General features: G+C 41.5%; 1 protein-coding gene across 1 annotated transcript in view; it reads right to left on the bottom strand.

Moving 5' to 3' along the window:
* Positions 1-9,485: 9,485 nt before the first annotated feature.
* LOC111953758 (dnaJ homolog subfamily B member 6-like) overlaps positions 9,486-14,996 on the bottom strand; it is a 73,521-nt gene continuing 68,010 nt past the window's right edge. Inside the window, exon 10 of the mRNA XM_023973228.2 lies at positions 9,486-13,815. Within this exon, the coding sequence (XP_023828996.2) occupies positions 13,699-13,815 (117 nt within the window). The 3' untranslated portion in view covers positions 9,486-13,698. The remainder of the gene's footprint in view (positions 13,816-14,996) is intronic.

Genomic DNA, 14,996 nt, shown 5'->3' with positions numbered 1-14,996 from the left:
GGAAAAATGAAATATGTGTGTCCCAAATGACAACCTATTCCCCATGGCCCTGGTGAAAAGTAGTGCACTATAAAGGGAATAGGGTGCCATTTGGGAAGTAGACCATGTGTTCCACCCTGCCTAATACAGACCTGTGTTTGCGTTGCACAATTTAATAACATGATATTAAAAATGCCCACAGCGATTGTTGTCACACGGCGCACGTTTTCACCAAGATGGACGACCTTTGGTGCATTTTAAAGAGGCAGTTTCATGAGTTTTCTAAACAAAACAATCGCAATACTGTACCATGAGGAACAATCACTGGGGTTAGATATTTCTGTTGTCAGGCAGCACCTAAATATTTTTAACGCTGCTAAAAGAGTCAAATTATATCAAAAACAGTATTTAGTATTTGTGCTCAATGGTACTCCCAATACTGTCAAAGTCATAGCAGTTGCAGAGACAGTGGTAGGTTGATATTCTGAAAAGATGTATTGATGATGAATATTGAGATTAACATTAAATAAGGTTTTTTATGGCACCAGGGAGTAAACCATGTGAATAACGAGTACCAAAAGCTACTCCGGGAGAGCAAAGCAAAGACTGGTGCACAGTYTGAAACTTCAACTACYCCAGGAGAACGTGTTAGGTCAGGATGAAGGTTCTGCATCAAGTCCGGTCTAAGTCTGAAGCTCAGGCACCTCTCCTCAGTGGGAGAAAGSCAGTGTACTTAAAGCTGGTGTCCCAAATACAACCCTGTTCCCTATGTAGTGCACTTCTTTTGACCAGAGCCCTTTGGACCCTGGTCAAATATAGTGCACTATATTCGAGAATAGGGTGTCATTTGGGATGCAAACTAGATCCTTTTCTCTCCTTCCAGGAGGTGAGGCTATATCTCTGGCTTGTCTTGTGCGCATGTCATCTGTCATTCGGGGTCACAGTGAGTCCCCCATACCTTTCCTGAACAAATAACTGATCATGACCTTTGTTCTTCCCATTTGCATAACAATTTACATCAATATTCCGCCAGTCACAGCTGTGACAGCCATAGACTATGCTAAATGCCAGCCTCCTGATTCCAAAAGTAGATTTTTAATGAACCCTCACATTGGAGGGGGAGGGGCTGGCGAGGGGGTTGAGGGGCAGCACCTGCGATACATAGTAGGCTGCTCAGAAGCCTCGTTTGTACCTGGGGCTAACATGCGACCTTGGTCCTGATCTTATGCACATCCTGATTGTGCCCACATTGTAGCCGTTGTATCTACACACACTAGTCAAATATTTATCTTATCCGTCCACTGTGTCCTCATTGTGACCAGATTTCCTGGTCACAGATATTCTTTCAAAATAATATTTATTATAAGACACATATTGATGAAATAAGTCAATGGCACCACCTGTCAATGACTGTAGAGGGCGGGATAATGATGATTTAAATGGTTTCACTGTCCAGATCTGTCTGCGCTGTGTGTCTGACGACCTCCGGTGGTGGTCAGGAAGATTCAATCACAATCAGATCACAATGTCTTTTAATTGTCTACACCTGTCAAAAAATGTGGGCACAGTCATAATGTGGACAAGCTCAGGACAGAGGACGCATATTAGAAAAGTACCTTCAGAAAGTATTCACACCCCTTTTGGCCTTTGTTACAGCCTGAATATTCCATAACGTCAAAGTGGAATTTGGTTTGTGGGAAAAAAAAAAAAAGTTGAAAGGTCTTCAATCAATAAGCATGCAATCCCGTACGTGTTCAATAACAGTGGTTAACATGATTTTCGAATGACGACCACATCTAAACTCAGCAAAAAAAGAAACGTCCTCTCACTGTCCTCTCACTTTTCAGCAAACTTAACGTGTAAATATTTGTATGAACATAACAAGATTCAACAACTGAGACATATATTGAAACAAGCCTAGACATGTGACTAACAGAAAAGGAATAATGTGTCCCTGAACAAAGGGGGGGTCAAAATCAAAAGTAACAGTCAGTATCTGGTGTGGCCATTAAGTACTGCAGTGCATCTTCTCCTCATGGACTGCCCCAGATTTGCCAGTTCTTGCTGTGAGATATGACCCCACTCTTCCACCAAGGCACCTGCAAGTTCCCGGACATTTCTTGGGGGGGGGAATGGCCCTAGCCCTCACCCTCCGATCCAACAGGTCCCAGACATGCTCAATGGGATTGAGATCTGGGCTCTTCGCTGGCCATGGCAGAACACTGACATTCCTCTCTTGCAGGAAATCACACACAGAACGAGCAGTATGGCTGGTGGCATTGTCATGCTGGAGGGTCATGTCAGGATGAGCCTGCAGGAAGGGTACCACATGAGGGAGGAGGATGTCTTCCCTGTAACGCACAGCGTTGAGAATTGCTGCAATGACAACAAGCTCAGTCGATGATGCTGTGACACACCACCCCAGACCATGACGGCCCTCCACTCCAAAATCGATCCTGCCCTCCAGAGTACAGGCCTCTGTGTAACGCTCATTCCTTTGACGATAAACGCGAATCCGACCATCACCCTGGTGAGATAAAACCGCGACCCGTCAGTGAAGAGCCCTTTTTGCCAGTCCTGTCTGGTCCAGCGACGGTGGTTTGTGCCCATAGACGACGTTGTTGCCGGTGATGTCTGCTGAGGACCTGCCTTACAACAGGCCTACAAGCCTTAGTCCAGCCTCTCTCAGCCTATTGTGGACAGTCTGAGCACTGATGGAGGGATTGTACGTTCCTGGTGTAACTCGGGCAGTTGTTGTCATCACACCTGTGGACAGGTACAGGAGCTCGAATGTGACCAATCCTGTGCAGGTGTTGTTACACGTGGTCTGCCACTGTGAGGACGATCAGCTGTCCGTCCTGTCTGCCTGTAGCACTGTTTTAGGCGCTCACAGTACGGACATTGCAATTTATTACCCTGGCCACATCTGCATACTTATGCCTCCTTGTAGAGCCTAAGGCACATTCACATAGATGAGCAGGGACATCTTTCTTTTGGTGTTTTTCAGGGTCAGTAGAAATGCCTCTTTAGTGTCCTAAAGTTTCATTACTTCCTAAGTTTTCATTACTGTGACCTTAATTTCCTACCGTTGTAAGCTGTTAGTGTTCTACTACCGTTCCACACAGGTGCATGTTCATTAATTGTTTTATGTTCATTGAACAAGCATGGGAACAGTGTTTTAAACCCTTTACACATGAAGATCTGTGAAAGTTTTGAAAAAGGGACGTTTCTTTTTGCTGAGGTTTATGTACCCCACACATACACTTATTTGTAAGGTTCCTCAATCGAGTATGAATTTCAAGCACCGATTCAACGCACAAAGACCAGGCAAGGTTTTTCCAATGCCTGGCAAGAAATCAAATCAAATCAAATCAAATTTATTAGTCACAATACACATGGTTAGCAGATGTTAATGCGAGTGTAGCAAAATGCTTGTGCTTCCTAGTTCCGACAATCAGTAATAACCCAAGCAAGTATCTAACCTAACCAATTCCACAAACTACTACCTTATCACCACACACAAGTGTAAAGGGAAAAGAATATGTACATAAAGATATATGAATGAGTGGTGGTACAGAACGGCATGGCAAGATGCAGTAGATGGTATAGAGTACGGTATATACATATGGAGATGAGTACTTGTAGGTATGTAAACATAAAGTGGCATAGTTTAAAGTGGCTAGTGGTACATGTATTAATAAAGATGGCAAGATGCAGTAGATGATATTGAGTACCAGTATATACATATGAGATGGGTAATGTAGGGTATGTAACATTATATTAAGTGGCATTGTTTAAAGTTGGCTAAGTGGTACATTTTTACATAATTTCCATCAATTCCCATTTTAAAGTGGCTGGAGTTGAGTCAGTTATGTGGCAGCGCCGCTAAATGTTAGTGGTGCTGTTTAACAGTCTGATGGCCTTGAGATAGAAGCGGTTTTCAGTCTCTCGGTCCATGCTTTGATGCACCTGTTACTGACCTCGCCTTCTGATGATAGCGGGGTGAACAGCAGGGGGCTTGGGTGTGTTGTCCTTGATGATCTTATGGCCTTCCTGTGACATCGGGTGGTGTAGGTTCTGGAGGGGCAGGTAGTTTGCCCCCGTGGTGCGTTCTGCAGACACTCACTACCCTCTGGAGAGCCTTACCGGTTGTGGGCGGAGCAGTTGCCCGTACCAGGCCGGTGATACAGCCCGACAGGATGTCTCGATTGTTTGCATCTGTAGAAGTTTTGTGAGTGCTTTTGGTGACAAGCCGAATTCTTCAGCCTCCTGAGGTTGAAGAGGCGCTGCTGCGCCTTCTTCACAACGCTGTCTGTGTGGGTGGACCAATTCAGTTTGTCCGTGATGTGTACAAGAAGGTGTACAAGAAGGGCACCAATTGATAGATGTGTTTAAAAAGTCAGTTGCCAGAAYGAAAGGGAAATGCTCAGGTATTTCACCATCCAAAGGTGATTTTAAAACAGTTAGAGTTTAATGGTTGTGACATGAAAAAACTGAGGATGGATCAACAACATTGTAGTTACTCCACAAAACTAACCTAAATGGTAGAGTGAAAGTAAGGAAGTCTGTACAGAACAAAAATATTCCAAAGCATCCTGTTTGCAACAAGGCACTTAAGTAATACTGCAAATACATTGGCAAAGAAATTAACGTTTTGTCCTGAATACAAAGCGTTATGTTTAGGCAAAATACAACACAACATCACTGAGTTACACTTCATATTTTCAATTTTCATTTTGGTGGCTGCATCATGTTATGGGTATGCTTGTCATTGGCAAGGACTAGGGAGTTTTTTAGGATAAAAATAAGGAAAACAGCTATAAGCACAGGCAAAATCCTAGAGGAAAACGTGGTTCAGTCTGATTTCCGTCAGACGCTGGGAGACGAATTCACCTTTCAGCAGGACAACAACCTAAAACACAAGTCCAAATCTACACTGGAGTTGCTTACCAAGATGYCAGTGAATGTTCCTGAGAGGCCTAGTTCAAGTTTTTACTTAAATCATCTTGAAAATCTATGGCAAGACTATGAAAAGGCTGTCTAGCGAAGATCAATAATCAAATTGACAGAGCTTGAAGAATGTTGTGTGCAAAGCTCTTAGAGACTGGCCCAAAAAGACTCAGAGCTGTAATCGCAACCAAAGATGCTTCTACAAATGATTGACTCAGGGGTGTGACTACTTAAGTAAATGAGAAATGTCTGTATTTAATTTTGAAAAAGTTAGCAAAAATGTCTTAAAACATGTTTTCACTTAGTCATGATGCGGTATTGTGTGTAGATGGATGAAAAAATAACATATCTTGAATCCATTTTTAATTCAGGCTGTAAGACAGCAAAATGTGGAATAAGTCAAGGGGTATGAATACTTTCTGAAGGCACTGTATAAACGGGGCCAGAGAGAAATCAACCATCCATGATTCATTGCATGTTTCCTGCTGAGCCGCCTGAGATGGCAATGAACCTAGCAACAGGATCCTAGCAACAGGAATGACTCTCTGCTGCAGCCTATCAGGAGCTTTGATGGCTGATCCAAATTTAGCCAATGGGTACAGGGGGGGCAGAGGGAAAATATTTTGTGTTTCCTCTAACAACTGGTCAGACGGCCATAGACTGGTGTGTCTGGGACCACATAAATAGAATCAGTAGAATGGTAATCCCTATTCAAGTCAATGATCTGACTGGAGGCATCACTGCCTGGTATGGCAATTGCTCAGCCTCCGACCGCAAGGCACTACAGAGGGTAGTGTGTACGGCCCAGTACACCACTGGGGCCAAGCTTCCTGACATCCAGGACCTCTATACCAGGCGGTGTCAGAGGAAGGCCTTAATAATTGTCAAAGGCTCCAGTCACCCTAGTCATAGACTGTTCTCTCTGCTACCGCACGGCAAGCAGTACCGGAGCGCCAAGTCTAGGTCTAAAAGGCTTCTTAACAGCTTCTACCCACAAGCCATAAGACTCCTGAACAGCTAATCAACTGGCTTCCCAGACTATTTGCACCCCCCCCCCCCCCCTCTATCTCTTTTATGCTGCTGCTACTCTGTTTATTATCTATGGATAGTCACTTTAACTTTACCTACATGTACATATTACCTCAATTACCTCGACTACCCGGTGCCCCCGCACATTGACTCTGTACCAGTACTGTCTCTTATACACATCTAGATGTGTATAAGAGACAGGTACCAGTACCCCCTGTATATAGCCTCGCTACTGTTGTTTTACTGCTGCTCTTTAACTATGTCATTTTTACTTTTATTTTTTACTTATCTATTTTTTTACCTAACACTTATTTTTCTTAAAACTGCATTGTTGGTTAAGGGCGTACAGTGGTAAGCGCATGTGACAAATAACATTTGATTTGATTTGATGCCATAATGTGTCAGCCATTTAGTGTGTAACTTCAAGAGGTTCACTCCCTGTTCTAGTGATTCTATATCTGTCTGGCACTTCCTGTCAGGCTGATAGGAAATATACATAGGAGGATCATTAGATTCATAGCTAGAGTATAGGCATATTTCTTCGAAGGACAAGGTACATGCAATATAGTCAGCTAATCACAAAATGTAAGCCTATCAACTTTAACATGAACGAAAATGCCTACCTCAAATTAGTCATGTTGATCACACTCGATATTACAATGCATTTCCTTTTCAATACTTGTTATTTGTTATTCTCACTCAGAGCATGGTTCCCAAATGGCACCCTATTCCCTATATAGTGCACTACTTTTCAGCAGTCAAAATGCTGGTCAAAGGCTAGTCAGTCTGGTCAAAAATTATGTAGAGAATATGGTGCCCATTTGGGACACAGAGGGAGTGATTGCTCCTCAGCCTCTAGTCCCTCTGTCCTCCAAACTTCCTTCTCTTCATTCACACTACATTTGAAGAAACCCTGAGCTTATTCCTATTCTCAAAGTCAATCAGTGTAAAACCCAGATTGTCTCCACTGATCCCTCCGGTACACAGAGACAGCACTGGAGGCGTTCCTCAGACAGACGTAAATTCCCTGTACGTTCCTGAGACTCAGCATCATTAATACCGCTAATGCAATTACAAACAACACAGGCAAACAAACTAACAATGAACCAGGGCATAAATGCACACAGTACAGTCAGAAATCAGAAGTTGGGGGAAATTCCAAGGTTGTTGAAATTTGAAGGGGAAGAAGCAGAAAAGTCCACCAATTGAAATCAACTGAGGACTTACAGTGGCTTGTGAAAGTATTCACCCCCCTTGGCATTTTTCCTATTTTGTTGCCTTACAACCTGGAATTAAAATAGATTTTGGGGGGGTTGTATCATTTGATTTACACAAAATGCCTATCACTTTGAAAATGCGAAATATTTTTTTATTGTGAAACAAACAAGAAATAAGACAAAAAAACTGAAAACTTGAGCATGCATAACTATTCACACCCCCCCCCAAAGTCAATACTTTGTAGAGCTAGGGTGATTGTCCTGCTGGAAGGTGTACCTCCATCCCAGTCTCAAATCTATGGAAGACTGAAACAGGTTTCCCTCAAGAATTTCCCTGTATTTAGCACCATCCATCATTTCTTCAAATCTGACCAGTTTCCCAGTCCCTGCCGATGAAAAACATCCCCACAGCATGATGCTGCCACCACCATGCTTCACTGTGGGGATGGGGTTCTCTGTGTGATGAAAGGTGTTGGGTTTGCGCCAGACATAGCATTTCCTTGATGGCCAAAAAGCTAAATTTTAGTATCATCTGACCAGAGTACCTTCATCCATATGTTTGGGGAGTCTCCCACATGCCTTTTGGCAAACACCAATCATGTTCGCTTATTTTTTTCTTTAAGCAATGGCTTTTTTTGGCCACTCTTCCATAAAGCACAACTCTGTGGAGTGTACGGCTTAAAATGGTCCTATGGACAGATACTCCAATCTCCGCTGTGGAGCTTTGCAGCTCCAGGGTTATCTTTGGTCTCTTTGTTGCTTCTCTGATTAATGCCCTCCTTGCCTAGTCTGTGAATTTTGGTGGGCAGCCCTCTCTTGGCAGTTTTGTTGTGGTGCCATATTCTTTCCATTTTCTAATAATCGATATAATGGTGCTCCGTGGGATGTTCAAAGTTTCGGATATTCTTTTATGACCCAACCCTGATCTGTACTTCTCCACAACTTTGACCCTGACCTGTTTGGAAAGCACCTTGGTCTTCATGGTGCCGCTTGCTTGGTGGTGCCCCTTGCTTCGTGGTGTTGCAGACTCTGGGGCCATTCAGAACAGGTGTATATATACTGAGATCATGTGACAGATCATGTGACCCTTAAATAAAGTCCACCTGTGTGCAATCTAACTAATTATGTGACTTCTGAAGGTAATTGGTTGCACCAGATCTTATTTAGGAGCTTCATAGCAAAGGGGGTGAATACATATGCARYCARCACTTTCAGCTTTTTATAACAAGTWATTTTTTTCATTTCACTTCACCAATTTGTACTATTTTGTGCATGTCGAAATAAAAATCCATTTAAATTACAGGTTGTAATGCAACAAAATAGGAAAAACACCAAAGGGGGTGAATACTTTTGCAAGGCACTGTAGTAACTGACTGTGCCATTTAACCTTTTACTGCAGTTGGCTAAATCAGGATCACACAGAGCGTTTCTTGGTAGTCTTAAACAAATCTACGTTGGAACCAAAGTATACAGTGCCTTCGGAAAGTATTCAGAAAGTAAACACCATAATGACAACGCGTAAACAGTTTTTTAGATAATTTAACAAATTTATAAAAAATAAAAAAACAGAAATACCTTATTTACATAAGTATTCAGACACTTTGCTATGAGACTCAAAATTGAGCTCAGGTGCATCCTGTTTCCGTTGATCGTCCTTGAGATATTTCTACAACTTGATTGGAGTCCACCTGTGGTAAATTCAATTGATTGGACATGATTTGGAAAGGCACACACCTGTCTATATAAGGTCCCACAATTGACAGTGCATGTCAGAGCAAATAGCAAGCCATGAGCTCTGAGACAGGATTGTGTCGAGGCACAGATCTGGGGAAGGGTACAAAAAGCATTTCCGCATCTTTGAAGGTCCCCAAGAACACAGTGGCCTCCAGAAGTTTAGAACCACCAAGGCTCTTCCTAGAGCTGGCCGACCAGCCAAACTGAGCAATCGGGGGAGAAAGAGCTTGAGAGGATCTGCAGAGAAGAATGGAAGAAACTGGTGTATTGTTGCATCATACCCATGAAGACTTGATGCTGTAATCGCTGCCAAAGGTGCTTCAGCAAAGTACTGTGTAAAGGTTCAGAATAATTATGTAAATGTGATATTTCCGTTTTTTTTAAACCAGTTTTTCTTTGTCATTATGGGGTATTGTTTGTAGATTGAGAGGGAAAAAACATTTAATCAACTTTAGAATAAGGCGTAACAAATGTAACAAAATGTGGAAAAAGTCAAGGGGTCTGAATACTTTCCGAAGGCACCTCACACACATGGTTATGGGCTTTAAAAAAAGAGGAAACCTGTACCTTGTCAGATATTTTWTTTATTTAACTAGTCAAGTCAGTTAAGAACAAATCCTTATTTATAACGACGGCCTACCGGGGAACAGTGGGTTAACTGCCTTGTTCAGTGGCAGAACGACAAATTTTTACCTTGTCAGCTCGGGATTCGATCCAGCAACCTTTCAGTTAGTGGCCAAACACTCTAACCAACTAGGCAACCTGCCACCCCTATAGAGTTGAAATGTATTACATGTTGAGTTTGCATCCCAATATTACATCACACCACTTGACATAGAAACACCAAAAAACTGTTTAGTAATTATGAAATATATGAATAACATTCCATCCATGAGTCCACTAGGTTATTTAACTGCAGGAAAGGGATACTCGAATCCATTTGGCATGTGCTACTGTATGTCACTCAGGTACTGTATACAAATACAGTACACTATTCAATTTCACTTCATGGGAATCCAGAGGCAGCAACCCAGGGGCCTCATTCATAAAACGTTTGTGCGCACGGATTTGTGCGTATGATGAAATCCACAGCCCCAAGTGATTTAGAAAGCTTGAATTTGAAATGGAAATGTGCAATTTATACAATATACTTTGCATGAATGTTTTTGATTTGTAATTTAAATATGGTACGCAGAAAATAAACGATGTGACCAGCTTCTGAGGCTGTCCTAATATAAACATTTGATACATACAGGGGGAATAAAGTGCATTTTATTCATCAAAGCAATTAAGCGCAAAATGAAAGAGGAAGCGTCAGCTATGCAATATTTCCCATTCATGTTCCTTTTGAATTAATCCAATCCAAGGCAATTAAAAAAATTATATTCAGACTAACAACACTGTACTTTTGTTTTGACCACAACCCAATATTCAAGTGCCTGAAACACTTTTGGTAAATATAACAGCACAGAATGAAAGTCTATCATTCTAAACAATAACCCCAAAAATTGGGTTTTGAATGAAAATATTTTTGGACAAAATCACTACGCATTTACAGTACCCGTTGTTTACTTACTAATTCAGAGCAACGTTAATTGATCTGTTACAGAAAAATATATCATGATRGTCTTTTTTGAATGGGCATTACACTACTCACTGTAAGTTGTTCTGTCCATTTCTGGGGATGGAAGATAGGTGACAACTTCCTAGTCAGGAGGAMAAACTCCTAATAACTCAGGGAGGATCTGTGTTCAAAGACGTACGATATTTTTTTTACTTTTCCTGTTGAAAAACAATATCCACATACAAAAACAGTAATTTACACACACTTAAGGGAGAGGCCAGATTGGCCTGTTGATTTGTTCCATAATCATGATTTTCAATGGTTTCTCATTGGGAGTAGTACATTGACTGTCCGCGGAGATGCTGCGGAGACGCACACAATTTTCACCCATTGAAATTTTGACTGGCCCGACGGATACGTAACCYTCATTTAGCTAATTACAGTACCTACCCCCACGCAGTTTACGTAACACACTCCACACACGCACAGACTACGGACCATAATGTATCCGTTCTAATTTGGTGTCCGTTCTCCACGGATCAGTCTCGCCCTCAGGGTAAAAAAATATGTCAGGAAAACTTCATGGAGTAGGATCTTCAAGGAGTTGGTCTGACAGTGCCTTCTGATGTCATTGACCTCTCCCCTTGCTTGAGGAACAATAGAGTAAATTACCACCCCCCCAACTTGTGCCATGTCAGAGGACACCTGTACCGCCTATTGAGATGTGGCTTTTGTTAAATCAGGTGATAAATAAAAGGAGCTTGGAGTACGAATTTTGACAGGCCAGAGCCTGTCAAAAGTAGTGCACTATATAGGGAATAGGGTGCCATTTGGGATGCATCTTGGTGTTTAAGTGAAGGCTAAAGCTGAGGAAAAGTTGGATCAGCAGCCACTCCGTTAAATGAAAGGCAACGGAGGGAGACGGGCCACTGCCTCCACAGTCTTTAATTAAACCCTTAGAGACTGGAGCCTGGTTCCTAGGAACAAGGGCCAAATTACTCTGTAGGTCATGTGCATGTTTCTTAGCCCATGAATAATACAACACACTGTAGACATTCACACAGAGAATGTCGCTGTCGCCGCCTTCACAGCTCTGCCAATGACAGCCTAATCCAGAGCTGTTCTGAAGAGGTCTTTTCAATGAAGGAAGGTGTGCAGTTTCAAAAGAGGGCAGCATCCCAAATGGCACCCTATCCCCTATTCCCCACACCATATTCCCCAAAGGCCCCTGGTCTTTAGGGATCGGGTGCCATTTGGGACACAACCGAGGATTTCACTGGTCTATTCTGCTCTGTTTATGATGCCCAATTTAGACCTTTTTTTCCTATTGAACTTTTCCTTGAATTTGAAGCAACCTAGAATACAGACTTTGAAGTAACCTAGAAGAATAAGGTGTTGAACAAAAATAGGTCATTTTGAAGTCTGAATGCTTTTTTCGACCAAGGACTGTGGGAAAAATGAAATCAACACGTTTAAATTGCAATATTCATGAAAAGCTAGTGATGCTTGAAATGTTTTTCACTTAGACCGTGTCACAAAATAATGCATACAATTCATAATTATACAACGACAGCATACATGTAGCACAATGAACACAAGGCCACGCGTCATATTGAAAGCAGCATTTCAGATGCCATCCAAATGTTCACAATGAGAGAAAGTATTCAATACGAGAGAGAAAGGATTCAATAGATGATAGTCCATTATTTCACTACCTTTGAAACATAGTGCTTTCTATCTTTATTAAAGGATAATGCGTCATATATCCCTCAAAAACCACATAACAACCATATGAATACATAACCATTATCTGCTGGACATGAAGCTTTACTGGTGGGTGTTTACAGAAAATGAAACAATCATTCCATCTCCCCTGGCACTGGGCATGAATAAAAGCAAATTGTCAATAAACTAAACAAACAAACAAAAAAATCTGATAAAATAGTTATGAAAGACATAAACATGTTCAACACTGGGACTTCCATCTGAGGTTTCCATCCCAACCAAAGCAGTGAAACGTAAAAACCAAGTGACAACCCTTTGTGAGAGGCTAGAAAGAGAGACGGCTACTCGTGCAGTTATATGAGCCCAATTCAAATTACAGTAGAACGAAAGGTAGCTATTGTACATGAAGGGGTGAGAGACTGCCCCAATACGGCACGTCTTTACTTTGCTATTACTATTCTCTTTGGTGTAGATAACAAGAATATTTCCCTCAGCGCAGACAAAAGCTACAGTATATTCCTGTATGTTTTCTGCATCAATCAGATGCATTTTAAAGCCCCTTTTTACATCAGCAGGTGTCACAAAGTGCTTTACGCCCAGTGCTTTTGCAACTCCTTCTTCTTCTTTCCTTTTTGCTCTTTAAGCCAAGTTCTGTGATCTCTCCGGACACTTCTCTCTCTAACCTCATATTGGTCTTTAAAGAYACAGTTCACCCAAATTCACTTAAATCATTTCTATAAACTCTATCTTRAAGGTTTAAAGACCCACCTATACCTAAATGGCCATCAGCGTCTCTGACATCATTGCACTACTGTTGCAGCTCTTCCAGACCATTCACACCCATTAGATTTACTTCGACCCTTCAGATCCCTTTAAAAAAACGAACTAGAAACATTTCTGAAAGTACATTTGATGAAATATTGAGCATTCAATTCAGAGGAGACCAATTATGACAGCACGTGCGCATGCTCATGCTCATGCTAAGGTCCTCCGGGCCAGCCATCTATTTGTGATGAACGAAAAAATAATGAAAAACAGATCTGCTCCTCTCTATTGACATCTGGGGGGGAAAAACGATAAATAAACTGCAGAGGAGCCATGAGGAGAAAACAGAGGAACTGTTGGTAGAGAAAACAGATCTTGAGAAAGTCTAATGTCTTCCATAAAAGACATCTAATAAGATTTGCTGCTTGCGCTGAGCAGTTGATAGAGAAGGGGAGACCTGGCACAGTGATGGGGTGGTGGTGGTGGGCTGGCATGATCAATGTAGATGGTTAAGTAGGTTTGCAAAATTCCGGTAACTTTTTTTCCAGAAATGTCATTCTCAGTCCCTCTTCATTCCAGGAATCTTGTAACTGGAACTTAAGGAAAAACCTGGGAATTTTGGGAAAGTTTCCTGATTTGAATATCCCTACGGCTGAGTCGTGTTAATGCCACATCTACTGATGCTCTTCCCCTCCGGGTGACACGTACAGGGAAGGGCAGGCAAAAGGCGGTGCTTTAGAACAAGGCACCAATTCGAGGAGCCAATCGAGGTGTTCTCTTCTTTTTGAGCTCCGCCTCCTGTCTCCAAGGATATTTCTTCCTCTTAGTGTCCATGTGTCCRACGGAGAAATGCTTGTCAAACGACAGGGAGGGCAAACGACAATATTCTATTGGGTAATAATCGACAGAAAATTGCATGCCACTTACCTCAGCAGAATGTATATCCACACTTCTCGATTTTTTRCCCTCAAACCTTAATTATTGGCATTATAACTCATCAGGCAAAGCTTAAACAATMCCCTGGTAAAATTGCAAACTCTGCTTATCTTAAAAACAGTGAATTTGCTKAAATCCACCCTCAGTCCACCCCCAGCAGCAATGGAGGCCTCATTACAACCCCTGTGTGTCAGTGTGTGTGAGATAATTGCAGGGCTTTTGTGTTTGACCCCGTGATCCCTGGAGGAAAACAGAGGATGACCTTTGACCCGGAGTCATTACACTGCAGAACAACAGAGCCCTCTAATGAACTCATTCCCCTCAATGTTGAACTCAACCAGTCAAACATTGCTGCCTTTGTCACTGGCCCTTTGTTTAGCCACCCGCTACAACAGCAACCAATTAGCCGGCATTATTAAGGTGTGCGGCCGTTATTAAGCTTGGCGGCCGTTGATTAATCCATACGAAACAAACACCACCTTACGTGTAGTCTACAGTCAACCATTTTAGAGACTGCTGTTCTAAATTCATCAACAACGTAAAAGTTTGAATTAAATATAAATATTCGTCCCTTTCAGTCTCAGCAGAATCCGTAGTTATTACAAACCTCTTGAAAATGTCTTATTCAAATTTCAAACGCTGTGGTGTAAAATACTTAAGTAAAAATACTTGAAAGTACTACTTAAGTACTTTTTGGAGGTACAGTATCTGTACTTTACAATTTATATTTTTGACAACTTTGACTTTGACTTCATAACATTCTTAATGAAAATAATGTACATACTTTTTACTCCATACATTTTCCCTGACACCCATATATGATACTATATATATATATATATATATATATATATATATATATATATATATATATATATATATATATATATATATATGATACATATGATACTTGTTACATTTTGAATGCTTAGCAGGAAAGGAAAATGGTCCAATTCACAAACGTATCAAGAGAACATCCCTGGTCATCCCTACTGCCTCTGATCTGGTGGACTCACTAGTGTAAGTGTGCTATCTGTACATTTAAAAAAAATAATAATAATAAAATAAAATGGGGCCATCTGGTTTGCTTCATAAGT

The sequence above is a fragment of the Salvelinus sp. IW2-2015 genome, linkage group LG27 (assembly GCF_002910315.2).
Source record: "Salvelinus sp. IW2-2015 linkage group LG27, ASM291031v2, whole genome shotgun sequence".
NCBI lineage: Eukaryota > Metazoa > Chordata > Actinopteri > Salmoniformes > Salmonidae > Salvelinus > Salvelinus sp. IW2-2015.
This window is presented reverse-complemented; position numbering and strand designations above follow the sequence as displayed.